Source organism: Ixodes scapularis, unplaced genomic scaffold (genome assembly GCF_016920785.2).
Source record: "Ixodes scapularis isolate PalLabHiFi unplaced genomic scaffold, ASM1692078v2 PGA_scaffold9__187_contigs__length_104089568, whole genome shotgun sequence".
Lineage (NCBI taxonomy): Eukaryota > Metazoa > Arthropoda > Arachnida > Ixodida > Ixodidae > Ixodes > Ixodes scapularis.
The window spans coordinates 590,213-617,235 of NW_024609884.1; the positions used below are offsets into that span (position 1 = coordinate 590,213).

General features: G+C 43.6%; 1 protein-coding gene across 3 annotated transcripts in view; it reads right to left on the bottom strand.

Annotated features, from left to right (window-relative positions):
• The window catches only part of LOC8023963 (protein MTSS 1), a 94,439-nt gene that overhangs the window by 60,295 nt on the left and 7,121 nt on the right, over window positions 1–27,023 (bottom strand). For all 3 annotated transcript variants that reach the window (XM_029977130.4, XM_029977129.3, XM_042287378.1), the window contains 2 exons: window positions 22,435–22,496; window positions 1,583–1,656 (listed from right to left, as the gene is read on the bottom strand). In XM_029977130.4, the coding sequence (XP_029832990.3) occupies window positions 1,583–1,656; window positions 22,435–22,496 (136 nt within the window). The remainder of the gene's footprint in view (window positions 1–1,582; window positions 1,657–22,434; window positions 22,497–27,023) is intronic.

A 27,023-nucleotide genomic window follows, 5' to 3' on the forward strand; every position in this document is an offset into this window, starting at 1 on the left:
TGTTTGTTCCGCTCGTTGTTCTGTACTCCAAAATGAGTTGTTTTGTACATTGAGGAGTTGGACATGAGTAGTAAGTACCCGTGGTGAATTTCCATGATCGGCTTCGAAAAGAATACACCCAAGATGTTGCGTGAAGAGCTGGCTCACATTTCCTGAATTCGAAAAAAAAGTGGCATTGTGCGACAGAGTTTCCGAAAGATCAACGGGATCGGGACCAACGGCTGGCTGCAATTCCTGTAGAACATATACGGGCACCTCGGAAAGCGGACGTTACCTGATTTATATGCTCCTTGCATTTTGTGGAAAGTGATTACATTGAGCTCGCAGGTGTCAAAACGGAAATCCCATACCATTTAAATCAGCGAAGTATCGTCCACAACATTAGTTTGTTATTTTTTTGTTTGTTTCTTCAGTGATGATTGTAAAAATATATATATATATATGTAAACATCGAAAAATGTTTGAAGAAAAAAAAATTAAGTTCCACGGGGGATCGAACCCGGTGCTACCGCGTGTAAACCGGACGTCTTTCCCACTGAGCTACTGGCGCATCGCTTTTCTGGAGGATCTCTTTCCCTAGTAACAATTCAGCCGGTAAACTGTAAGTTGGAAAGTTTGCTGTCGATTTTTCTCTAGCAAAAACACTCCTGGGTCGAAGTCGGGAAGCACCACGCTTTGGGGACATTCGCACCTAGTAAAGAAATCGTACGCGTGCATATTGAACTCGAAGTAGACACGTCGTGCTTGACGTTTGCGCGAGCGATGTCTTCAGCCACGAGAAGGGATCAACGGCTCGGCGACGTCTTCGTGCAAATCGGCTTGGTGGCCGGGCGTGTCGTACGGGATGAATACCAATTCTTTTGATCACTCCCAAATTTCTCTTTTAACGGTAGACAGAATTCGCCGGTACCGCGAACGACAGTTCTGAAATAGAGGTCCCACGCCCGTCGTCCGCTGCCATCGCCGTCCCCGCGAGTCCCACGATGCGCGAAATGACGAACGCACAGAATGCTTCCGGTTGTCTGTGGAACTTTTTTTTTCAATCAACGTATTTACAGCTTTTTAGAAGCCACAAAAAATGGGTTTCATATTTTTTTTTTCTATTTTTAATAATGAGTGTGTGCCTTCAGTGACCCACGACTTTGATTAAATTTGGTGGTCGCATCGATACCTTAGAAAACGGCCCGTGACCGCGAAAAAGAGAGTGAGCGAGACTCGAACCGGCCAGTTCTTGATCGGCGGTTTTCGGGCGGAAAGAAACCGAATTTCGAGCCGCAAATTCTGTTCTGGGTAGTTGAGCTCTCATATGTCACGTAAAACTAAAAACCTCAGCGAGCATAAATACCCTGTCAGTGTCCCTTTAAGGGGTCACGTGACCTAAGGGGGTCACGTGACCTCGGGGGGTCACGTAACCTGGGGGGGTCACGTGACCTGGGGGGTCACGTGACCTCGCGGTTACGCCGACGCCGCTCAAGCCGGGAACGGGCCCCTAAGAGCTGCACTCTAAAACATGTTGTGAAGAACGTGAGCAGGCGACGTTTGCTTCAGAAATCTTTCCAAGTGGGCTCATCAGGGAACTTACCTTTGGTGTTGGTGGCCATGTCAGCAACCTTCTGGAAGGAGTCCAGGAACGCTGCTGACACCGACGCAGTCATCCTGCAAGGACACCAGCCAATGTTGTAACCCTACCACTAGGTAGTCCTCCACGCAAATGGGGACACAGCCCTATGCCGAGAGGGATCGCAGGGTCCACTTGCAACCCACATATGCAAACTTTATCCCCTGTATCCACAAGCAAACTCCAATCCACTACTTTTTGTTTTACATTTGAGGCTTCGAAAGCATGTTTCTTCCCCAAAAAAACGAACTCCCAATGCCATCCAACTCGCGTGTTTGCCCTTCAAAACACTGCACAAAAACACGCGCAGCCGGAAGCTTCATGCAAGCTCGGCATATTTGTCGTCTAATGAAGGAAACAGACCAGAGAAAAACCGAATTCTGTGATTACAACTGCATCTCATGCTAGAAATCTCCATGGTGTTGAGGACTTGCAACCGATTTGGACAGTATAGACCGACACGCTGTTTACAAACAAACTCACGTTTGCCCACACCAGGTGTGGGCACTGCGCGCGCGCAGAAACCGAATTCGTGTGAAGCGTCGCGTCTGCGCCTGCGCAGTGCTGTCGACAGCGCCACCGCAGCCGCGTGACGTCAGGACCGCGTGTTGGTCTATAACTGAATCGAAAATACCCCTTGCTTCCAAAGCCAGTGATTGGCCGGTCTCTGGAAAAACAGTTGTTTTTAAAAGTTTCAGAGAGATGGCTCATACTACGGGTTGTTTTTCTGTTTCTTTAGTCTTCTTCACACCAGATGGATCTCAGTTCGGACTTTGGAGCAATTTTTGTATCAGAAAAAAAAAAAGTCTTGTTTCGGAGCACATTTGTATCAGGAAAAATTGCATTTCGGAGACATTTTGGAGCAACTCTGATGCAGCACATGCGCAAGTTTGGAGCGATTCGGTGCAGTAGTTCCCCATTAGTGATAGCCCACCTAACATCAAGAGCAAATCGAGTAAAAATATGGAGTGGGCTAACTTTCGGTGTGCAATCGAGAAAAGTTAAAGAATTGCTATTTTTAGGTTGTGTCCCTTCCAAGCTTGTTATGGTGGCGAGGAGCAACAAAGCAAAGATAACTGCACTTCCCAGTGAGCAACGTTTTCTTATATCCCCTAACTAGCTGCATTTACGCCGAGGCTAACATTTGTCCCAACACTACTATTACTAGGACTGGGGCTGTCTTTCGGTGTTTAAAACAAGTACAGTAAAACCTCGTTATAACAAAATGGGATATAACAAACTAATGGATATAACAAAGCAATCATAATTCCCCTTGCTTGCTACTAGTGGGAAGAAATGGACATTGGCTATAACAAACTAATGGTTATAACGAAATAATTACAACCGCTCCTTCAACTCTGTTATAACGAGGTTTTACTGTATAGCAAATCGAGCCACGAAATAAGGGTGGGCTATTTTTCGGAGGTGGGGCATCTCCCGGGATTTCACGGTAATCAGTTGCGTGATGCCCAATAAATGCCCAAAGTTGGCAGTTTTGCTGTACTAGCCAAATTACCCTTGGACTGCAGTGAAGCTGTGCTATACACGTTTGCAAGTCCGGCTTCAGGGCGCTGCCATCTTGCTTGGCTGGGGTGCGCTTGGGCCAGTCATAATCCGATTACGAAGCCTTGCTAAGGCGTCGTAATCGGATTATGGCCGCGCCCAAGAGCGCACCCGACTGGGGAAGATGGCGGCGCCCTCAGACCGGACTTGCAAACCTGTATAAGCTTAGTCAAATTCGTGTTTTGTTTCCATTAGCGCTAGTAGACAGAGGTTAGCAGGATATTGATGCAAGTGTGCCAACTATCACCAATGAGAAGTCCATGTAAAAGTACCACTTTAACCCTCTATTCGCAACTCCAGCGCGCCGCTCGCCCTCCTGCGGACGAACGGAGAACCAGAGGAGCGGGGACGGCAGCGGCGGCGGCGGCGCGGAAACGGTGGCAGGGACTGTCCACCTTGATGCGTGAAGCCGTTTTAACGAAAAAAGTGAGCGGGTTGAAAAAGGAATTCTTGTGCTCCGCCTTGCAACAGCCTTGCACGAAGGACAGGGATGTCTAAATCCGTTAGGGACTCCTGGTATATTGCGTACGCTGCGGATTTCTGGTCTTGTGCATGGCCGCCAGCTCAATCTGTGCTCAACCTGACGGAAAACGCTCCCGCTAATTATGTAGAACTCTATAGTGCGGTCTACGGAAAGTCTATTCTTTGCCATAAGTAGGAGACAACTCGTCGCGCAACGGTATGTCGAGCAATACAAATTGGGAATGGGTTCGCGTTTTAAGCCCGTTACAAGGTACATGACCATTTATTCCAAGCACTTTAAAAAGACAGAATACCCGTACTTGCTTTCGGGTAATTACAAAGCGAATCAAGAAATGCTCGAAGCATTTCGAGCGCGTCTGCGTTAGCCAGCCGTTCGTGACGAGAGCTTAGAACGCGCAGGTTTTGGCCAGAGGGACCGCAATGTTGCAAATAACACGGTACAAAATGTACGGTATATTAAAATATTTCTTTTTGATAGAGCAATAAATAAAACCCCTAAACACGCCGATTATGTTAATAGGCAGTTTTTGCATAGCGTACGACACCCCTAAACCTCAGTTGGAGGTACAGCGCACTATCGTTGAACCGGCGCTACCAACTTTCACGAGCGGCTTGATAGCCGAGTTGTGCAACTTATTAAAACAGCTTAAATAAATGTAAATGACTGTAAAAAAAAAAAACAGTAATTGTTTTTTTTTTGGCTTTTCTGCCAAACCTCCGTGGTTTTGTTTCTGTATTTTTTTTTCGTTACTGTTTGATGCATACTTTAGCTGTTTAATAGCTTATATTGCGCCGTCATCAAGCCTCTCGTAAAAGCTGGGGCCGTCAGTTTGACGTCAGTGGGCCGCACGGCGAACTGAAGTTTTGGAGTGTCGTATATGTGACAAGCAAGGACTGTAAGGACTACAACACCTTTTTTTAGAGTGATGAGCACTGCTACGCTCCTGGCGCGCACTGAAAATTGTGCTTCAGAGGCGCAGCGCGAGCTTGCGGTTGTAATGCTACACCACACGGTAGCCTGCGGTAACAAACTTTCTTTCAATAACCATAGAGCAGTTTGATCACGTGTTGCAATACACTAAAACCAAGACGGTGAGCAGCGAGTTGTGAGGCTGTGACGCGAAGACACCAATACTGTGAACGCTGCTCTTCCGAAGCTTGACGGTCACCGTTCGCGGCTCTCTTTCTAGAGGACTAATGGCCAGGCAAAGCGGAAACATATCTTCATCACCCTCAATAACATTCTGCCACAAACAGTAACGTGGCCGGTGCCTAAAACGCGCTCGCTCAGAACAAAGCTTGGCACTTTGAGGTTTCTGCAACTTTTAACTATCAGCATGCTCGTTTCCCTAACGTGATTCAGCATCTCCGTCACCTGTCCCTCCCTAACCGCTTCGCATTTGTAGACAAATAAATAATTTTTAGCGCGCTGAACAGCGTCAGCGAGCAGGCGCACGGGATATCCTGGAGAATCTATCCCCGTCACTTCCGCCATCTTGGAACTACCGCCCCGCCACCTATAGGGCGTTGGAGTTGCGAATAGATAATAAAGAGAGATTGGCACTATTGGTGACGAGACGTCTCGGTGGCGCATTTCGCGGGCGCCCTCCTGTGACGGAGGGGGTAGGACGCGAGCATACGACGTGCTACGTCAAAGCACCGAGTGGCTGCGACACTTAGCATCTATGCCGATTAAAAACAGTTTATTTGTTAAAGAAACACGCATGACATTTTTGTGAGTGATCGAATGCATAACAGGACCTCGAAATTGCTTTTTATATTAAAAAAAAATTTAAAATATTGAAAAACAAGCCTGGAGCTTCACATTACAGCTTGTGCGGCACATGTCAGGGCTATTCACAGCCTCTCCTGATTCTCGTTTTTTCAAATTTTTCACTCTGGTGAATGCAAAACCTTTTTTTCTTTTTTTTTAACAGAAAAAGGTTTTGCACTCGCCAGAGTAAATGACGTGCTGTCGTCTTGGTTGTGCACGTAGTTGTGTTGCAAAGTGCCGCACACTTGTTTTAGCTACAGTGAGCTTGCCGATACCGATGCTTCTATCCAATATGACTCGAAAGTTGCCGACTCTAATGTGTGGCAAAAAAGTCTGTCACATCACGACTTCTGCTTGAAAGAAAAGCAGAAATTTTCATAACTTCTTAGATTGTCGGCCATGGCCCGGCAATTCCAAGAATTTTTACTAGGAATTGTTTACAGGTTTAATGTCGCCCGCTGAAAAGCGGATCACGCAATGCGCAATTCTTCGGGTTCGCAAAATTAAACATGCAATCAATCAATCAATCAATCTTTATTTTTGGCCTTTTAGCCAACGGTGCCCCATACAGGCCCCAGACAGGGTCTGAGGCCAGTTTGGAGATTGGCAGCAGGACTAACTTTCCAAAAAAAATAAATAAAACACGCTAAAATATTTTTATACAAAATACCCAAATCAAAATACCAATATTTAACAAAAATACTAAGGTCGCACACAAACCAGAAAAATATACGCACAGCTTCTGTTCATAATATCTACAAAATATAACACTTTCTAAAAGAGAAATGCGGTTAGCAATATATCAACAACAAAAAAGCGTATGCAGCCATTTTTTCACATTACACAGAAAAAAAAAAACTTTTTAACAAGAATGGATATACCACACAATAAAATTACTTCACATTTATTTAAACACAATGTCCGACAGGACTATAAGAAGTACACCAATAATAATTGTCGAACGACTACTCAATAGAAGTAAGAGAAAAGCGCCGCCATCTTTGGACATACGCAAAAGCTAGAAGGGAAGAAGGTATCAGCAAAGTAAATCTAACGAACGATAAGCTTGTAATTAATGGGAAAATGTTTACTTGGAACAGTGAAAGAGAGGAGGTTGTACCTGTGCAACGTAACTGACGTCAAACGAATTCAAAGAAAGCGGTGCAAAAGGATATCACTGTGATGGTCGTGAATTGCAGAAGCGTAAAAAATAAAGTAGAAGAATTATCGGGTTTAATCCTATCTGTTCAAGCCGATATCATTCTCGGCACTGAATCATGGCTTGACGACTCTATCTTAGATCATGAAGTACTCCCTAGATGCTTTAACGTCTACAGAAAGGATAGGTCGTTACACGGGGGAGGGGTTTTTCTGTTGGTTAACAATAATTTGCAAAGCCACCAACTCGATCTAGCTGAAAACATAGAATCCGTATGGTGTCGGGTCAGGCTGCCCAATAACCTATGTTTTACCGTAGGAGTTTTCTACAGGCCTCCAAATTCTGATTCTACTTGTATAGACACCCTAAACGAAATAGTTTCTAGTGTTACCAATGAATGTGTGGTACTTGGTGGAGATTTTAATCTGCCAGACTTGACATGGAGCGATTGCGGGTATGCCTGTAAAACAATGACTCGACTTAATATTGATATGAAGTGCATGGTTGATAGTCTAGGTTTTACCCAGCATGTACTTGTACCTACGCGCGGACACAACATACTCGACTTGTTGTTGTGCAATCATCCCGACATTGTTAAACGAATCGATGTCATACCGAGCATAAGCGACCATGACGCTGTAGTCGCGACGCTTCGTTTTCAATCTGCACGTGTAAAGTTGAGTTCAGATCGAAAGGTGTTTTTGTATGAAAAGGGAAATTATGAAGGCATTAGCTCTGAGCTTTCTAGTGGCTTTCTTTCGTTTGAATGCGTTGCCGAAGAAACAGATGTGCACAACACGTGGTTACTGTTCAGGCAGAGAGTGATAAAGCTAACAGAGAAATACATACCATGTATTGATGCATCCAAATTAAAAAATAGAGCCAAACCATGGATCAACGGAAGTGTTCTACGATTAACAAAAAAACGAAAGCGTGCTTACGCACGGTACAAAAAGAAAAAGTCAGCAGTAAACCATGGGAAACTGAAAGAACTGACGACAAAGTACAAAGTCACCGTGAGGAAAGCAAAAGGCGATTACCTACAGCGGCTCGAAGACGGAATGAAAAATAACAATAAACAGTTCTGGAAGTTTATGAAACGTTGCGGAAATGACCAGATGGGAATACCTGACCTATTAGTAAATAACGAACTAATTACAGATGCCCGTCAAAAAGCTTGCATCTTTAATGAATATTTTCAATCGGTATTTTTGCCTGCGAACAATATAACGCCAGTAACGCTTACAAACAGATACGATGATATGCCTCCAGTTGAGGTTGGTGTCGAGGGAGTCCTAAAGCTACTAAAAAATTTAGACGAAACTAAAGCGATTGGCCCTGATCAAATTTCGCCTAGGGTTCTGAAGCGCTGTGCTCACGCCATTGCCCCATATCTTTTTATAATCTTCAACCAGTCTTTGCTTGAGGGGTCATTACCGAATGATTGGAAAGTAGCTCATGTAATACCAATACACAAGAAGGGACCCAAAAAAGATGTTACAAATTACAGGCCGATTTCTTTAACATCAATTTGTTGCAAACTACTTGAGCACATTTTGTACAGCCAGATAATGCAACATCTTAGTTACCATAATTTTTTCATAGATTCACAACATGGATTTAGGAGAGGTTATTCTTGTGTCACGCAACTAACCGAGCTCTATCATGATCTTGTCATGTCCGTAGATAAGGGTGAACAGACTGATTGTGTTTTTCTTGATTATAGGAAAGCGTTTGACACAGTGTCGCACTCGTTCTTACTTCACAAATTGAATTGTTTGAGCATAGATATTACCACACTAAAATGGATTCAGTCATACCTGAGTTCGCGTCAGCAATGTGTAATTTTAAACGGCGAGGCGTCTCATTTTGTTGAAGTTACGTCTGGTGTACCACAGGGGTCGGTTCTGGGGCCATTGTTATTCTTAATATTTATCAATGATATTCATGTCAATGTAACTTCCCAGCTGAGATTATTTGCTGATGATTGCGCTGTGTATACGCGTATAAAGAACGGGGAGGGTTCCGGACAACTGCAGGCTGACCTAGATTGAATAGAACAATGGTGCGGTGAATGGGGGATGCAACTTAACGTAAAGAAATGTGTTCATGTTAGCTTCACACGTAAAAAAAATAAATTTGACACACAGTATTATTTAAGCAATGACCTAGTAACGAATGAGAATAAAGTAAAATACCTCGGAGTCATTTTGTCATCCGACTGCACATGGGATTCGCAAATTGATGATGTCATTATGAGGGCGGGTCACGCACTGGGCTTTGTCCAAAGAAACCTAAAAAACGCTACACAAAAAATAAAAGAACTAGCATATCTTGCCTATGTAAGGCCACTTCTAGATTACGCATGCACTGTGTGGGACCCTTCCAAAAAAAATCGCATTGATGGCTTGGAAAAAATACAAAATCGTGCCGCACGCTTCGTCCTGGGCCAGTACGACCGTTTTTCTAGTGTAACTAACATGAAACAATCACTAGGATGGGCGTCATTGGATCTTCGGCGAAAAAATTTACGGTTGAAATTTTTATACAACATTTATCATGAAGCTACTGGTATTAATAGCTCATCATACCTCTTAAAACCAAATTATTTTTCCAAACGTAATGATCATGTGCACAAGATACGCGAATACTGTACTAGGACGGAGCTCTGCAAAAATTCGTTTTTTGTGAGGACGGTCAAGGACTGGAACGCTTTACAGGAATGTATAGTTTGTGCTGCAAATGTTGATATGTTCTTTTCGTTATTATTCGCCCCCTGCAATAATGCCTTCTAGGCGCTGCAGGAGTTCCCTGAATAAAGAATAAATAAAGAATTTCCTTCTCACGTTATATATATCAATATTGTTGGTAAGTAAACGGTTAAGTAATGAAGGTAGACGACAAGTGATTGACTGATAAGTATAATTAGTACGAGCTCGAGGTACGATCCATCTTTCCGAGAGGCGCGTGTTGATGCAACGAGGATGTTCGGAGAGGTTCGCCATTTCACATAAAAACAAAATTTGGTCAGAAGTTGAAAAGCAGAAACTATGCAGCATCTATAGTCGTACACCTTTTCAATGGTAATTACTTTATATTGGGCAAATAGGGGCTTTGTATGAGCCATGTAGTGTTCACTGGCAATGTAACGGAGCATTTTCTTTGGAAGTAACGTAAGCTTTTTAATATTTATTTGAGTAGTCTTCCCCCAAATAAGATGACAGTAATTCATGTAGGACTGAAATAGTGAATAGTAAATTTGTAGTTTAACATTAACTGGAAAAACAGAGCGACAGTGTGACATGATTCCAACCACTTTGGAGAGCTTCTTGACGAGATAATCGACATGGTCATTCCACAAAAGATGCTCGGAAAAAATTATGCCGAGCGCTTTACGACTTTTTACTAACTCAATTGGTGTAAAACCAATTGTAATGTTGTTGTTAATAGCTACAGCTTTGTTCTTCGGTCGAAAAACAATAGCCTTTGTTTTCTGGATGTTGACCTTAAGGCCATTGGTGTTGGACCATATAAAAAACCGGCTAAAGACATTATTTGCATCGGCTATTAATTTTTCAACATTCGTTTCGGCAAGAAATAGGCTCGTGTCGTCAGCATATATTATACGTTTTATTTGTTTATTGATGTTGACAATGTCATTAATATATATATATTAAATAACATTGGCCCAAGAATACTGCCCTGGGGGACACCACATCGCACTTTAAGAAAAGGTGATGTACGACCATCGATCACAACACATTGGGCACGAGATAAGAGTAAAAAAGAGAAAGGGGCACGCCACGGACACCGTAGCAGTATAGTTTATCCAATATAATTTCGTGGTTGATGAAATCGAATGCCTTACTAAAATCTATGAATATACCTAGGGTAAATAATCGCTTTTCTACATTTTTCAAAATAATTTCCTTTTGTGCAGATTCTGTAGATGCAGATTCAGATTGCAGATTGCAGATTGTAGAATGCAGATTCTGTAGACTTTCCTTTACGGAAATCAAATCGACAATCCGTTAACACAGAATGCTTATTAAAGAAAGAGTTTAGGCGTTTTAAAATAATTGTTTCAAGTTCTTTGGAAAATACTGGAAATATAGAGATAGGTCTGTAGTTCGTTAGGAGATTTCTGTCTCGTCCTTTAAATATAACAGACAGATACTTTAGCTAATTTAATTTTACGGGGAAATGTTCCTGATGACAAGGCAAGGTTTAAAAATGTGCACCAAGCAGGGTGCGATGTTATTAAGAACAAATTTCACAGGCCTAACTTGTAAGTCATTTGTATCGCAGCTTCTACCGTTGCTGAGACCCGCAAACGCGTTATATACTTCGTGTTCATCGGTCGGCATTAGAAAAAGTGTCTCGCGCACTGTGTGTTCACTAAAGTTTGAAGCATCGACATTATGTGGTGGTGGATTTAAATTTACAAAAGCTGTGTTAAGGCCCGTTCACACTCTTGCGACCGAGTACGACTGAGAGAGACGAGATCTCTTAAAACTTCTTAAATGTTTTCAGAATGAGGGAACACATTGTCATTGTGGCGCCATCTATGCGGTGACCTTGGAACTGCATTTCACAAGAGCGAAGGTTTTGCGGGATTTCCGAGGTCAAATGTGCGTAATAGCCGTAGAAAGGCTCGTTTATAACATTGACAAAAGTTTTTCGAGCCGAGAAAGAAAAGATAATGCGCGAGAAATAAAAAAATATGCCGGACCGGCCGAGTTTACACTGCTTCCCAATAGATGGCGCCAGTGTGTTCTCTGGTTTAAGAAGTTTTAAGGAACCCAGGTTTAAGAGGTCGCAAGAGTGTGAACGGGCCTTTAAAGTGTTCTGCTAACAACAATCCCGATATATTTTTGCCATTGATTGAAAGTTTGCCTACATCATTACACTGTCCACTGCGGCGTACAACTTCATTTATGGTTTTCCAAACTATTTCTGGGCGTTTTTTTAGAATTTTCGGTAGTCATTAACAGCAAATGTATACCACATTTCTTAGGGTGCTGAATTGTCACAGCCAGGGCCGTACACAGAAAAAAATTTTGGGGGGGGGGGGGGGGGGGGGGTCAGAACCCTTTCCCCCCCCCCCCCTGGTTTTTAGGGTGCTGAATTGTCACAGCCTTAGTAGATTTACAGACTTGAATCGCGAGGGGGCCTCGAACATTTCGCGTCGACCGGGTAAATACGCAGGGATTTAGTTGAAACGACTCCGGAAGCCAGTCAGTTAAGGAAATGTTTGTTTACTAGGTTAGAAAATTCAAAAAGGAATCAACTTGGAACCGCAGTAAAACCTCGTTAAAGTCAAAAGTCAAAGTCAAAATGTGTTTTTATTTGTACACAAGATGTTAGATAATTACACTTATTCAGACGGGGGTCCCAAAGTTTTCAAAAGAAAACAGTTGAAGGGACCCCTTGGTAATAAAGGGTTAGTCAGCGATCAAGTTAACACCATTATATATAAAATAAAAAAATAAAAAAAAAATATGAAACACAATTGTGGTATCTACATAATCAAAATATTAAACCAAGGGGAAAGGGAGAGAAGAAAAGCTAGAAAGTCGAGAAAAAAGGACAATATCAGTGTGTTTGTGTGTGTGTGTGTGTGATTGTGTGAAAGGCACGGCCGTAACCAGGGGGGGGGGGGGGGTTAGGGGGTTGTGACCCCCCCCCCGAAATTTTTTTCTGGGTACGGCCCTGGTCGGTGCACTGGCAGCCAGCCGATTTTTATCTCCACCTCTGCGCACGCGCAGTGGCACCGGTCGGCTACCGGGTACCAAACCGGGACCGGTTCTCCGGTTTGCTGTAGCTCTCCATTATATGCCACCGATGCACATGATTCATAGGCGAAAATAAGGCAATAGACACTTTCAAAATGGCCGCCGTTGTCCCCGAAAACCCCCCCCGAAATTTTTTTCTGGGTACGGCCCTGGTCGGTGCACTGGCAGCCAGCCGATTTTAATCTCCACCTCTGCGCACGCGCAGTGGCACCGGTCGGCTACCGGGTACCAAAGCGGGACCGGTTCTCCGGTTTGCTGTAGCTCTCCATTATATGCCACCGATGCACATGATTCATAGGCGAAAATAAGGCAATAGACACTTTCAAAATGGCCGCCGTTGTCCCCAAAAACCCCCCCCCCCCCCCCCCCGAAATTTTTTTCTGGGTACGGCCCTGGTGAAAGGTGTGCCTAGGAGAGAAGAATAAATCGGGGGGGGGGGGGGGGGGGCAATCATGATTCCCCTAGTTTGCTAAAAGTGGAAAGAAATGGACAGTGGCTACGACAAACTAATGGTTCTAACGAAATAAAATTACGACCGCTCCTTCAACTTTGTTATAACGAGGTTTTAATGTAATAAGAGACCACTACTCACAGAACACATTGAAACCAATGGAATACACGAAGTCGTATTCACCGAATCGTTGACTACACGCGCGAGAGTTTTTCCAATTTCGCTGTCCTTTTTACAATTTGACGAGACATTCCTTTCTCGGTTTTCTTTTGTCCGAATCCTAATAAAAAATACACCCTATTCGACGTGGTAGATACGGTAGTGAGGTAAAGCGCCGGATATCCTATTTTCATCTTCCAGCTTTCTGTAACGGGGCAGAGAGCAGCATCCCACTAAAGTGAAACCCGTTTAGAATGAACCCACGTACCGCGAATTATTGTCGATGCCGAACTCACGGAAAATTTAAATAAAAATGCATGTAAAAGTATGCTTTATAACAAACAACATATTGTCTATATCAAACTTTTCCTCCCTGGGGAAGCCTTCCAAAAACGCGCAGACAATCGTCTTCTAGCCTGTCCCTTCCCCGAAAAAGAAGTATGAAAGAAAGAAAATTCCAAAAGCTCAAGTTGCAAACAAAATTGAGCAAATCAGTGATTCAGAAGAGCAGAAAGCTAAAAAAAATATACTCCGCACACACGCACAGAAAAAAAAAAAATCTTTTCATCGCAAAGCCTACAAACTCTCCACCCATACCCAAAAAAAAAAAAAACATCTTTCTAGCGTTGTGTTACAAGGCGGAACTGAAGAGATGAGAAAGAAAGAGAAGGCTCTTCGCCTTACAACAAACTCGTCGCGGAAGTTCGATGTAAATGTTTTTCGCTATATCGAACTACTTGCTATATCGAACTGATCGCAAACGTTTCCTGTTGTTCGTTATATACGGGTTTGACCGTATCCCAGTTGTTCGACAGCTCGGCGCCAAAACCGTTAGCGCGACTATGCGTGCCTCGGCTTCAAGCTTTGGTATATTGTCCTGCTACAAATGACACTTCGCCAGATAAACGCTATGAGAGAAACAGGCCTCGCAGCGCGTTACCCAAACAGTGCACGGGCGAGCTGTTGAGCGGGAGATCTGCGCAACCTTCCCTGCTCGCGATGTCACAAACGATGATGACGATGATAGCCAGAGAAGTGCCCCCTGTAGTTCATGCATGCCAAATACAAAGTCTTGTCACGTGACCTAAAAAGAACATTGCCTGGACCTCACAACTTCTAAAGACAACGATTTTGCAGGCAATCAAGGTCGTGATAGCGATCTAGTTGCCCCAAAATCAAGGATAGTAGACAAAAGCTTAATCAATAAAAATATTCTGGGTTCTATAATGTCCAGTTTCAATTAGGGGTGTCGCGAACCGGCCGCGGTTCGAGTTCGACCAGGTTCGACTTTTTCAAACTTTTAGTGGAAATTTCGACGAACCTTCTATTGAGGTTCGACTCGCGTGCGCATGTGCGGCAGGCTGGCCAGTTGGCTTCGGATTGGATGATAATGGCTAAAAGATGAATTAAGTGCAGCGCGGATTGGCTATTTCAGTTAATAAAGTACTAAAATTAAGTTATTAACTTCTTTATTGGTTAGAGTTGGTTTCTTTTAATTGCAGCTGTTCACAATATAAAGTAACCCTTTGCATAAACACAAATATTCCAAACCTAGACATGCTGGTATCAAGGTCTGGCCACACTGTCCACAAAGTCGAACCGGTCGAATCTGGTGAAAAGTTCGAAGGTTCGTCGAACCGGTCCGACTTAGTCGAACCCGGTTCTATAATGTCCAGTTTCAATGAGTAGTGTGATCAAGGATTCACATCCTGACATGAAAAAGGCGACAATTTGTAATCAAGCAGTTCAACGAAATGGGAACCATGTGCCAGCACATTTCTACAAAACAGTGTCACGCTTCCGAATATGGGTACGTAGAAAAAAAAAAAAAAGAATTGTCCTTCGGAACGCAAATAAAAATATTAACCCTACACTGCATTAGGAATGCAGGTAACATTGGTGTGAAACAATGCTGCGGAGCCAGAAACCTGGATTGGATTGTGATGGCCAAAGGACGGATGGATGCTGGATAGATCCTTACTAGGGGTGTGGCGACCTTTTGTCGAACCAGATTTTTTGGTCGAACTTTCGGGGTTCGACTGGGTCGAACCGGTCCGACGAACCTTCAAACTTTTCACCAGTTTCGACCGGTTCGACTTTGTGGACAGTGTGGCCAGCCCTTGATACAAGCATGTCTAGGTTTGGAGAATTTCTTTTCTTATGCAAAGGGTTATTTTATTTTGTGAACAGCTGCGAATGAAGGAAACTAATTCTATTCACTGAAGAAGTTAATAACTTAAATTTTAGTACTGTATTGACTGAAATAGCCGATCAGCGCTGCACTTAATTCATCTCTTAGCCATTACCATCCAATCCGAAGCCAACTGGCCAGGCTGTCGCGTATGCGCACACGAGTCGAACCTCAATACAAGGTTCGACGAACTTTCCACTAAAAGTTAGAAAAAGTCGAACCTGGTCGAACTCGAACCGCGGCCGGTTCGCGACACCCCTAATCCTAACGGCTGTACCCTTTATTCGCGACTCCAGCGACCTATAGGGGGCGCCACCATTAAAGAAACATGGCGGCTGGGTCCAGGTCAAGGAGCCTCCTTGGTTTAGGTCGCGTTGGAAACATGGCGCATTAAATTTAACAGATTTTCTTTTGTTTAATGCCCAATTTTAGAGGTATTTGAACTGAGACTGTTAAGTGCAGCCAGTGCGCATAAACTTGCAGAGCATAGTTGTTTTCCCGGTGTCTCGTTATTTTCGTATCAAACTTCTGTTTCGGAGATTTCCTTCGAAACCGAAACTGTGCATGCTTTGGAGAGGGGGTAATAGACTCCAATGAGTTTTGATCATCTAAGGAAAGCGGCGATGACTACAGACTTGTTCCACCGAGAGTAATTTTCAGCTAACTCGCATGCCTCGACCATGCGACTTGCCTCTCCGCGAAATCGAGCTTTTGTGTGTATCCACGTTTAAGAAACAGCTCCGGTCTGCTCGGTCAACGACACAGGCTGCAGGAAAATTGGGAAAATTAGGAAAATTAAGCGAACGCTTCTTGAGCCAAGGAGCATGTTAAACCCGCTGGCGTCCCACCAAGCAGATGATGCTCATATTTCAATTCAGGTTTCAGTAGCAATCGAGAAGTCATTTTGACCAGCGGGTTGTGTATTATATTACGTACTATGTCCCATTAGAGCGATATTAGTGTATTCTTCGGGTTCAATATGAGCTTAGTTGACTAGCTATCAGGTGAACTGCTGAATAAAAGTATATTTGACAAACAGAGAGATACTACTTAAACTCGGACAAATGGTTCTTGCCGGTAGCACGGAGATTCACGCAGAACCTCTCTGCATTGAACTTGACTTCGAATCCTGAACAGAGAAAATGAGCTTTTTTTGTGGCTGGTCAACCTAAAAGTCAAAGTCAAATTCGGGGGTTTTACATGCCAAACCAACGACCGGCATCTGGCACGCCCCAGCGGAGGACTGGGGATTAATTTCGACCACCAGGGGATCTTTTGACGTGCAACCGAAAGCTCCGTTACACGGCGCCTTCTCCGCAATAAGCCTCCGTCATATTGCGGGCACCTCGGTCGGGATTCGAACCCGCCACCTGGGACCGGTCAACCTGAGCAATGTAGACGTATATTGCTGCTGGCTTCGACGGGGGTATAATAGAAATATTGGAGGCGCGATAGATCATAATGCTGTGACAGCTTCTAACTTGGCGAGATGCGTCCCTCACCTTTTGAAAGCAGATAATTCTCCATCGTTAATCATATGCAGCGAGCAGGTTTTCCTGAATCAAGGGATTGCGAAATCAGCCCAGTGCGGTCCAGAGGCTTTTTCGGCGAAAAGCAGCCAAGATGAATAGCCAACGCACCGGCCGGCGTGGGTGGCTCAAACTTGAAGCTAATCGAGCACAACCAAACTCAAGAAAAGCAGCTATCGAACCTTCCCATTCACTTGATTGCAACATTGATGTTCCCTCCAGTGAAACACCTCGTCTGTCGCTACATCCTTATAAAGAAACCATTTATCGGTTACCAAGTAGTCGTCACTTTGAATGTGATTCAAGACAGACAAGAAATCAAAACGCTTTTCCGCGATTCCTCCCCATCCAAGAAATCGAAAGCATGCAACCGCGTGTTGTGGCGTAAACGGGCTTTCAAACACGGGATGGAAGGATCTACTGAGGCTTCACCACACTAATAAACACTCGGGCAAACTTGAGAAATTTTCGGACCTTCGTCAAATTACATCGTTCGCCATCGCGCCGACAACACGTGTCCGCGAAAGCCACCAGAGACGCGGAGGGGCTCGGAGCGACCTGGTCCGGCTGGTTCCCGGTTTTCCCGCTTGGTGGCGTCCGTTTTGCCGGAGTCGCGAATAACAGACAGCAGCTTGCGCCACCTGGCCTAGAAACTAAAGAATGATTCTCACTCTTCTAAGCCAATTTGCTTCCATCCCCCAGGCAAAAATCAGTCCACTCCCAGCTGGACTAACTCTCTATCTTACACCCTGATGGTGACTCCCCTCACCAAACACCTACTAAAGGCCTGTCCAAACAGGATACTACAAAACTCACGACTCCGGCAAATCGTGCCGAGCTCCGCTTCCGGCCGTCGGAGGGAAATTTCCCTCCGTCAATTCTTCCCGCGGGGAAACTTCCCCCCGTCAAATATCCCCCTCGCTTCCTCCACGGCGGCCTTGCTCTGCTCATCACGTGGGTCCGGAGAGCCACTCACACGCTCTGTTGGCTGTCGATCAATCGCTCAAGGCCTCCGCTCACAATACGGAACCGCGTCGGACGCCATCACCACGAAAGTGAATCTCGACAAAGAAAGCAGATTCGAGGCGGGCGAAACGCACCCTTCGACGCAGGAATGTCCCAAATCCACCCGAAGCCGGACCCCCTTGGCCTTCGAGCCGAGGCGACGGCGGTACGCGAGGGCGTTGGCAAGGTGAGCCAGACGCAGGTGGCGTGTGACGTCGGAGAAAAGTGGAGGAGGCGAGGAGAGAAGTCGTGATCGTGGAAATTTTCACGACTCCTGCAAAAACTTCTACGACTCCGACAAATCGTAAAAATGGAAGTGTCTGCTTCGATTTTCACGATTTGTCGGAGTCGTGTGTTTTGTAGTGTTCTGTTTGGACACCCCTTAAAGGGGTACTCCGCCGTTTTCTTTATAGTCCCCGATTTGCCTAAAAGCTGGCTAGGCACACCAACAAACATCGCTGAACTAGTGACCCAAATATTTGGACAATATAACTTTTTTTCGTGCAGTTACAGAATTTACAATTTTGGACCTCATCGTGTTTTTCAATGTGAAAAGCTCTACGGGCAACATTGAAAAAGTGACATCATGGTTGGGTAGGAGTTCACTCTTTGGGCTGTAGACTTTGTTCACATCTGATTACAAACAGTTTCATGGTGTCAAATGAATGCTTTGGAAGGTCGCTCCAGCTCCCGCGCAGCAGCACGATACAAATGCTCGGCATAGTTCATATTTAGACTGCCCGCTCGAACCGCAATCCATCCCAACCGTGACGTCAGGGCAATGAAAAGCGCGGGCATATTCGAATCTTCCGTTTTGGCGTCGTTTTCATTTGCCGATTTCACAATAACTATTCTGAATTTCGCGATACTAAATAGCACACCGAAAAGAGTAACGGACAGCGATTTCGAATATATGGTTAGTTGGGGTTGCTCAAAATATCGCCAGAGTGCCCCCTACAGGGAACCCCTGCCCCAATTGCTGCTTTGATCACGCCGATCGCATTAATACCGATCGGCAGATATGAAAATAAAGTGGAGCAGCTCGGTCGAGCTCTCCTCGACGTGGTTGACGAACGCCATTCTGCATCAATGCCGTCGTGTACGGAGCATCGATTCGTCTGGGACGATGAAGCAATGCAAGGGGCTTTGCTGATGATGCCATGACCAACTGTTTACGTCCTCGGCGGCCATAAACCTCGGCCGATCGGCTAGCCGCTCCAACCCTCTTAATCAATTCATTTCTCCCCTAATGTGCCACAAAGCAAACCATTTTTGCCCATTTTTGCAATTTTAATTCGCTTATACCTCCCCAAATAATGCCAATTTCCTGAAAAAAAATTTTCTTTTCCGTGTTCTTATGTTCTATGAGCTCCGTCCTCACCGCAATTATCAAACACGTAAAAAAAATCGCTAGAGGGCCCCTTGAAAATAAAAGTATTTTCTGAGAATGCCGATAGAAAATCGTCGGAAAAGCAAAAACTGTCGACGAAGAGATCATTTTGTTAGTTTCGAGACACGTCGAGCTTGATTAATACCCCGAGTGAATTGAGCAATGGGGACGACAATCTGCTCGATCTGTTGTTCTGTTAAGGGGACACACCCCCTAGGGGGGTCAACTTTTGAACCCTTGTCTTAAAATTAATGAAATTTACAGGGTAGGCTGGTGGTCATGCTAGAGGGTGCACAAAAAAATTCCAGGTCTGTCGGTTAAATGAGAAGGAAATAAGAGTAGCTTCTATCTGCAACACGCCTACGTTGTTTAGTTAATCTATCGTCAGAAAACTATTGCGATATTAAAGATTTTTATTTGCTAGATATGTAGCAAAATGCCTAGAGGGTGCGGCTATGAAACATTTTTTCTAAAAAGTAATTCATTTCTATAAATTTTTTTTCTGCAAAATTGGTCAACGTTTTGGTCTTCTGTGCCTTCGACAAAATGTCAACATTTTTTACAAAAGACATCCGTAACGTGACAAAAAAGTTCCATAGCCGCACTCCTTATTAAATTTCAGTCAAGAAAAGGGAAGAATGAGCTTTCCCTGTTTTGCCATTATCAAACGATAGATTGACTAAAATGGAATTTATACCAAAAAGTGGAACGGAGAAATATGTGTTCAAAGTGCTCCAAACCCTACATTTTCTATAGCTTTGATGGACAGAAAATAATTTATAAAACATTAACTATACAGTGAAAATTAATGAAACTTTTAGAGAATACTCTCTAGATGTTGGTGGATGTAAAGATGTCATTTTTCAAAATCAACGTTTTTTGCAAAAATTTTTTTTTTCTGGGCAGTGTCTTCCCTTAAAAAAATGCCAGCACGTGGGCGGGGAGGTGCCGTCTTAATCTTTGTCCTCGCATCAGGTAGGGGCCAGGCAATCCTAGAAACAAACCGAAAACTAAAGACATCGTGGCAAAACCGAGAGTTAAGCTGAGAGCTTGAGGATTCTTTATGAAATTTCTCGAACCCCACCTTACGCTGGCCCTTTTAAGGGTGGTCCGTCTGGCTCCCACACTCAAACAAGTTTGAGACTCCTGCCACAGGCAATCTAGTTTCAGCCGAATTGGTCCGTGTAAAAAATACAAAATCAGTTCAAACCTAGACCCCCCCAAATTTTGGAAATTTCTGCTACAGCTAGGACTGCTTTTGTCTTAACTCCACTTAGAGGAACTTAGCTTTTCGCGAGATTTTTTTCATCAGTTTTTGGTAACCGTTCGAAACAGATAATCGAAATACACCTTTACTTCGCGAAATAAATAACCACCGGAGAACACCCGCCGATATCTCATAATTTCGACATAAAAATCGACATAAATATGTCGATTTTCATGTTCCTTGTCGCGTTACCAGAAATTTTACTGACTTTTATACTAAATTCATGTCTAAACTTTCACCACTGTCCCGTATGCAAATTTCATTTAATACAATCGCATCGTCTAGCTTGGACATCTTCACAGATCTCGTAGTTTTTCGCCGGAACTTGGGAAGTCTAGTTAAAAGTTGATACTACAGTAAAACCTCGTTATAAAGAAGTTGAAGGAGCGGTCGTAATTATTTCGTTATAACCATTAGTTTGTTATAGCCAATGTCCATTTCTTCCAACTATTCAAGCAAGGGGAATTATGATTGCTTTATTATATCCATTACTTTGTTATATCCCATTTTGTTATAACAAGGTTTTACTGTATTACATTTTGTGTGAAGTGTGCGACGTATTTGTTGTCATGCTAATTCGTACATTTTAAGCTGTGCGTGTGCTATGTTTCTTCTTTTGTTTTGTGTGCGCCAATATGAAGACCCGCGTGGTTGTTTTTGGGCACATTAAATAAACAAATTATTATTATTATTATTATTATTATTATTATAAACAAATGCCAGGAAATGGAAGGGTTAAATATACAGCATAGATTTAACTATTTTGTAATGAAACCTGACATGCTTCTTTCAAAGACGGACACTTTCCGGCAGCTGTGCACGGCCATCACTGGCCTTCACATTGTTTCCTTTCATCACCTCAGTCGATCAGGGCTTTGCGTGAATTCTCTGTGACCCATTTCAGTGGCATCTCGGTGAAGCAACAGAAGGTCACTTATGGTGGCTCGAATTTGGCGCAAGAGAGTTCTATACTTTCCCAAAAAAGGATTACACGTTTGTAGTCTATAATTTCTAACGAGCCTTCCTAGTAGCTAGAGAGACAAGTGGCAGTTTTGTGAAGAATTAACAAGTCCCTCGTATCTGGGGTAATTTGGCGCCAGAGAGTTCCATACTTTCCCGAAAAGGATTACATGTTTGTAGTCTATAATTTCTAACGAGCCTTCCTAGTAGATAGAGAGACATATCGCAGTTTCGTGAAGAATTAACAAGTCCCTCGTATCTGGGGTAATTTGGCGCCAGAGAGTTCCATACTTTCCCGAAAAGGATTACATGTTTGTAGTCTATAATTTCTAACGAGCCTTCCTAGTAGATAGAGAGACATATCGCAGTTTCGTGAAGAATTAACAAGTCCCTCGTATCTGGGGTAATTTGGCGCCAGAGAGTTCCATACTTTCCCGAAAAGGATTGTAGTCTATAATTGCTCAAATTTGGCGCAAGAGAGTTCTATACTTTCCCAAAAAAGGATTACACGTTTGTAGTCTATAATTTCGAACGAGCCTTCCTAGTAGATAGAGAGACATATCGCAGTTTCGTGAAGAATTAACAAGTCCCTCGTATCTGGGGTAATTTGGCGCCAGAGAGTTCCATACTTTCCCGAAAAGGATTGTAGTCTATAATTGCTCAAATTTGGCACAAAAGAGGAAGGGTCTATACTTTCCCAAAAAAGGATTACACGTTTGTAGTGTATAATTTCTAACGAGCCTTCCTAGTAGCTAGAGAGACACATGGCAGTTTCGTGAAGAATTAACGAGTCCCTCGTAATGGCTTCTGGGTGTTTCCAGGTGGGTGCCAGTGCGTGCTCTCACCCAGTGGCGTACCAACTTGTTTTTTAATGGGGGGGGGGGGGGGGGGGGGGGGGCAAACCAGACCCCCCCCAGGGCCAGGCAGCGGTGCACTTGGTATCCCTCGAGCGCTACCGGCCAGTGTTCGCCCTGCCCAGGGGCGGTTGTTTCAGGGGGGGCAAAACACATACCTTGCCCCACCACTTTGAGAGCTGGGGGGGCAAGTGCCCCCCTTGCTCCCCCCCCGGTTGGTACGCCCATGCTCTCACCTGAGCTGCGAGTGGAGCTTGGTTGCCTTGGCCAGGAAGTCCTCCCAGATGGGGGTGCCTCCCTGGGAGATAGACAAGGGCCCCTTAAGCCACCACACTTGCCCCACACACTCAGCCCATCCAAATCAAGCGGCCTTTCCTTTCAAAGACAAATTCCTCTACCAACATCCTTCAATGGCACACAAAGACATTATGGATATACAAAATTACAAATTCACTTTTCCATATTTTCTCACCTGACCGGTACAGGCAAACTCATACAGGTGATACTAAAGTGAGAAAGATTAAACTTGAAGAAAAAAAGAACACCGCTTCCAACATGTACACTCCAGAAGCAGGGCAAACTTCTACAATTTCATATCACTCCCGCAAACGTACGAGAAAAAGAAAAATGGTGCTTTCATTGGGGTTCAGACAAACTTGACAGGCTTAGGTATAAGCGAAAAAAAAAAAAAAAAATCCGATAGTCTAGTCCTTCATGTGAATGAAACTGCCCATAGAAACAAGTAAAAACAAGCACCAAATTCAGCATTTCATTTTTCTCTCTCAGTTTTGTCATTATTCCACAGTGATAAACCCTAGGTTAGGAACAAATTAAATAAAAAAGGACAACCATACGCGGGGGGAGGGGGGAGGGGGGGGGGGCGCAATTGTATAAATGTGACAATGAGAAATAAAATTAGCAGACATGTTTTTTAGACTGAGTGTACGGCTGTCTTGCTTGTTATTTGTTCCCAGTCTCCTATTTATCATGGTGTAGTTAGTTCACCAGTTTGCCTTCGTTTTTTCACTTTCATCTTGTCAAGATGTAATTTTTTTTGCTCCTTTGATCATTTTGTGATTATACGTCAGTGATTACGAATCAGTGTCGTACAAATGATGGTCATCTTTGTGTGGCATTATCATGCTAGGTTTGGAATTTTAAAACGTTTTTGCAAATTGTTATCTATTTATTTTGCTCTTTTAATCATTTTTTTGCTGCTTTGATCATTTTGTGATTATACGTCAGTGATTACGAATCAATGTCGTACAAATGATGGTCATCTTTGTGTGGCATTATTTAGCTGGGTTTGGAATTTTAAAACGTTTTTGCAAATTGTTATCTATTTATTTTGCTCCTTTAATCATTTTTTTGCTGCTTTGATCATTTTGTGATTATACGTCAGTGATTACGAATCAATGTCGTACAAATGACGGTCATCTTTGTGTGGCGTTATCTAGCCAGGTTTGGAATTTTAAAATGTTTTTGCGAATTGTTTTCTATTTATTTTGCTCCTTTATCATTTTTTGCTGCTTTGATCATTTTGTGATTATACGTCAGTGATTATGAATCAATGTCGTACAAATGATGGTCATCTTTGTGTGGCATTATCTAGCTAGGTTTGGAATTTTAAAACGTTTTTGCGAATTGTTTTCTACTTATTTTGCTCCTTTAATCATTTTTTTGCTGCTTTGATTATTTTGCGATTATATGTCAGTGATTACGAATCAATGTCATACAAATGACGGTCATCTTTGTGTGGCATTATCTAGCTGGGTTTAGAATTTTAAAACGTTTTGCGAATTGTTTTCTATTTATTTTGCTCCTTTAATCATTTTTTTGCTGCTTTGATCATTTTGTGATTATACGTCAGTGATTACGAATCAATGTCGTACAAATGACGGTCATCTTTGTGTGGCATTATCTAGCTGGGTTTAGAATTTCAAAACGTTTTGTGAATTGTTTTCTTATTTCTTGTAATATTGCATTCGTCTGAGGACAGATTAATCCTTGTTTATATTTGTAAAATAATTTCTACGAATTTGTGCGACAAGTGTGCATGTTTGTAGCTATGTAGATATATGCATTTTTGTTTACTTTCTTTACGTATATGGCAACTAATGCAAGTTGTGCTGTTGGAATGACGTGTTCAAAAGGTTCCAACGTGTTCGAAAGGTTCGAACGCTGGCGAGGACAGACAAAGGCAGCTAGCTTTGCCTCTACCCTTCCAACCTGAGTATTAGCAACTATTTTCACAAGCAAATCATATTTTTCTACCACACGGTTTACAAAATAGGGAAAATTACTCCTATTGGCGGTGTGTGCGAGCTATTCGGTGCACTTCTCTAGCCATCAACATCACTGTTTATGATGTAGCAGGTACGAGAGTCCGGTCAAACGACGCAGATCTCTCGGCTTGTCAGGGTAACGGGGGAGAACCGGTTTCGCAAACTGCATTTATTAACGGGCTGTCTAGCAAATTACTATTTTGAAATTCCCCGACTTTTCCAGGTTTTCCCTAGAAATTTTAGGTGAGGTTCCCTGACCACTGTAGGGGTGGTTAAATATATAAGACCATAACAACACAAAGCATTGAGCATTGCGCACCGTGAGGATAATTTTTCACGGGCTTAATTCAACTTGCATATTCCGAAATATTTGGGTTCGTCCAGTCCGGATTAAACGAGCACTTTCTCGCCACCGACATCGTCAGTGAAGAGGCCTGAATCCAATCCAATTCAATCCAAAGCTTGGACTGGATTTGTCGGCTGTTCCCTTTGCATCGGTTAGCACACTCTACATCCGGTGAGCAAAGCCTGAGCTCCGCTCTAAGCAGAATTTATTCCCTATTTTTCTGCCCCCGAGTCCTCAAGCCTTTGCTTGGGCACTCAATGGCGTTTCCGGCTCATTTTCCCTGAATGGGCCAACTTTTTGACAATATCCCTGAAAATTCCACAATTTTTCCCGGTAATCAAAATTTCCCTGGCAATTCCCGGTAGCTAGACATTCTGATTTGGTGGAGTGATATTTCAAGATGCGTAGTGGTGCTCAGCAAGCACCTTTGGTGCTCAAGTATCCAAGCTTCAGGACGGTGCTGTACCCTTGTCTACCCAAGCACAAAGGTGCTACATAATGAAAATAGAATTTAATAATAATAATAATAGCTTTATTTACCATGTATAAGCATGGTGGGGGCTGAGGAAAAAAGCTGTCCAAGCAGCTTGACTGGTCCTCAGCCCCCTTCAGGTACATACACTGGCGAGAAAGACATTTAAAAAGTACACAAGAAATGATATAATAATAATACAAGGTACTTTCATCATAACAATGAACAACAGACAACTATCAGCAATACATCAAACAAGATTAACACTTGCCGATAAAAGAAATCGGGAAGTTGTAGACAACAAAGGGAAAACTATCCAAAATATTCCAAGATGCTTCAACACAATATATATATATATATGTACACATATATACACATACATATATATATATATATACATGCACATACACATCCAGTGCTTTACTCCAGTGCCTACAGCAGGGAACAAGCTCAAACTTCTATGATTACCCCAACGCAAAATTGAAAAATGGGCACACCGAATTCGAGAACATCTCCCGTGTAACACTTGAATGAAAGTGAGTTGGCATATCCTGTCAGTTTTACCTAGAGTCACTAAATGAGCTGCGCTTAGAGTATTGGCATTCCGTTCCCCGACATTGTTGTGGGCGCCGCCATTTTGGGTCGCATGCAGAGCGGACGCAACTGCCGATCGTCATGATTCAAAAGTGCGACTTCCTCAGCATTAGATCCGGTGTTAGGAAGGTCATGTAATATTGCTTTGCTCTGTCCTGAACTGTTTAAACATTTGTGGAGGACAGAACAGCATTTCCTGTGATTTCAGATAACGCTGCAGATAACTGGCAACCATGATTTTAAGACACAAAATGGCCAAGTGTCGCTACTCTGAAGCGTAGCTCATTTAGTGGCACTAGTACACACCTGCTACGCACTAGGGCCGCTGCTATGTGTTTGTTGACTCAAAGAATCAACCTTTTTCACATATAGACGACACCAAGCGGCTCCAACTGCGGCTAGTCCGAGTCGCGGAAGAGGCGGCGGAGGTACCGTTTTTCCGGAGGATGCCAACCGAAGCTTTCACCACTGCAAGAAGAAGGCCTGCACACATGCAGAACCCTTCTTGAGAAAGGTCTTATTTTGACAAAATGTGCCGCAAGACAAGGACACAGTAAGTAAGACAACACAAAGCGCTTCGTGTTGTCCTCTTGCAGCACATTTTGTCAAAATAAGTCACGTACCAACTGGCCCATCTGTCACTATTGATGAAAAAGGTCCATTGTGCGAAACCTGAATGGCAGCCAACAACCGTCGAACCACATTGGGACGAAAGTGTTGGCAGCTTTCATTAGCAAGAGTGTTAAGCATCCCATCCAACGCGGTCCCCCATGTCAAGTGCCATGCTGTCGGAATCCTGTCGGTTGGGCATACCCTTGGCTTCCCATGGACTGTCAAGCCGGAGAGCAACCTAAAGCAGAACACGCGTCTGCCGCTGGGGTCACACCGCCAGAAGTGTCGGGCGGAGAGACCACCGTCTAGGACGCAGCACCAGTCAAACACTCTGCCGACTGCAAAAACCCAACAAGGTCGTCTCTACCTTGTTGGATCCATGCGATTACTCAGCATGTCCTTTGCTCAGAACCCTACCTGCTACGTCGTAAGAAAGCACCTACCAGATGGCGCCACCGAAACATCTAGTCTTCGATAAAAGACGCACCGGTAGGAGCTATGACACATAGCTATTAG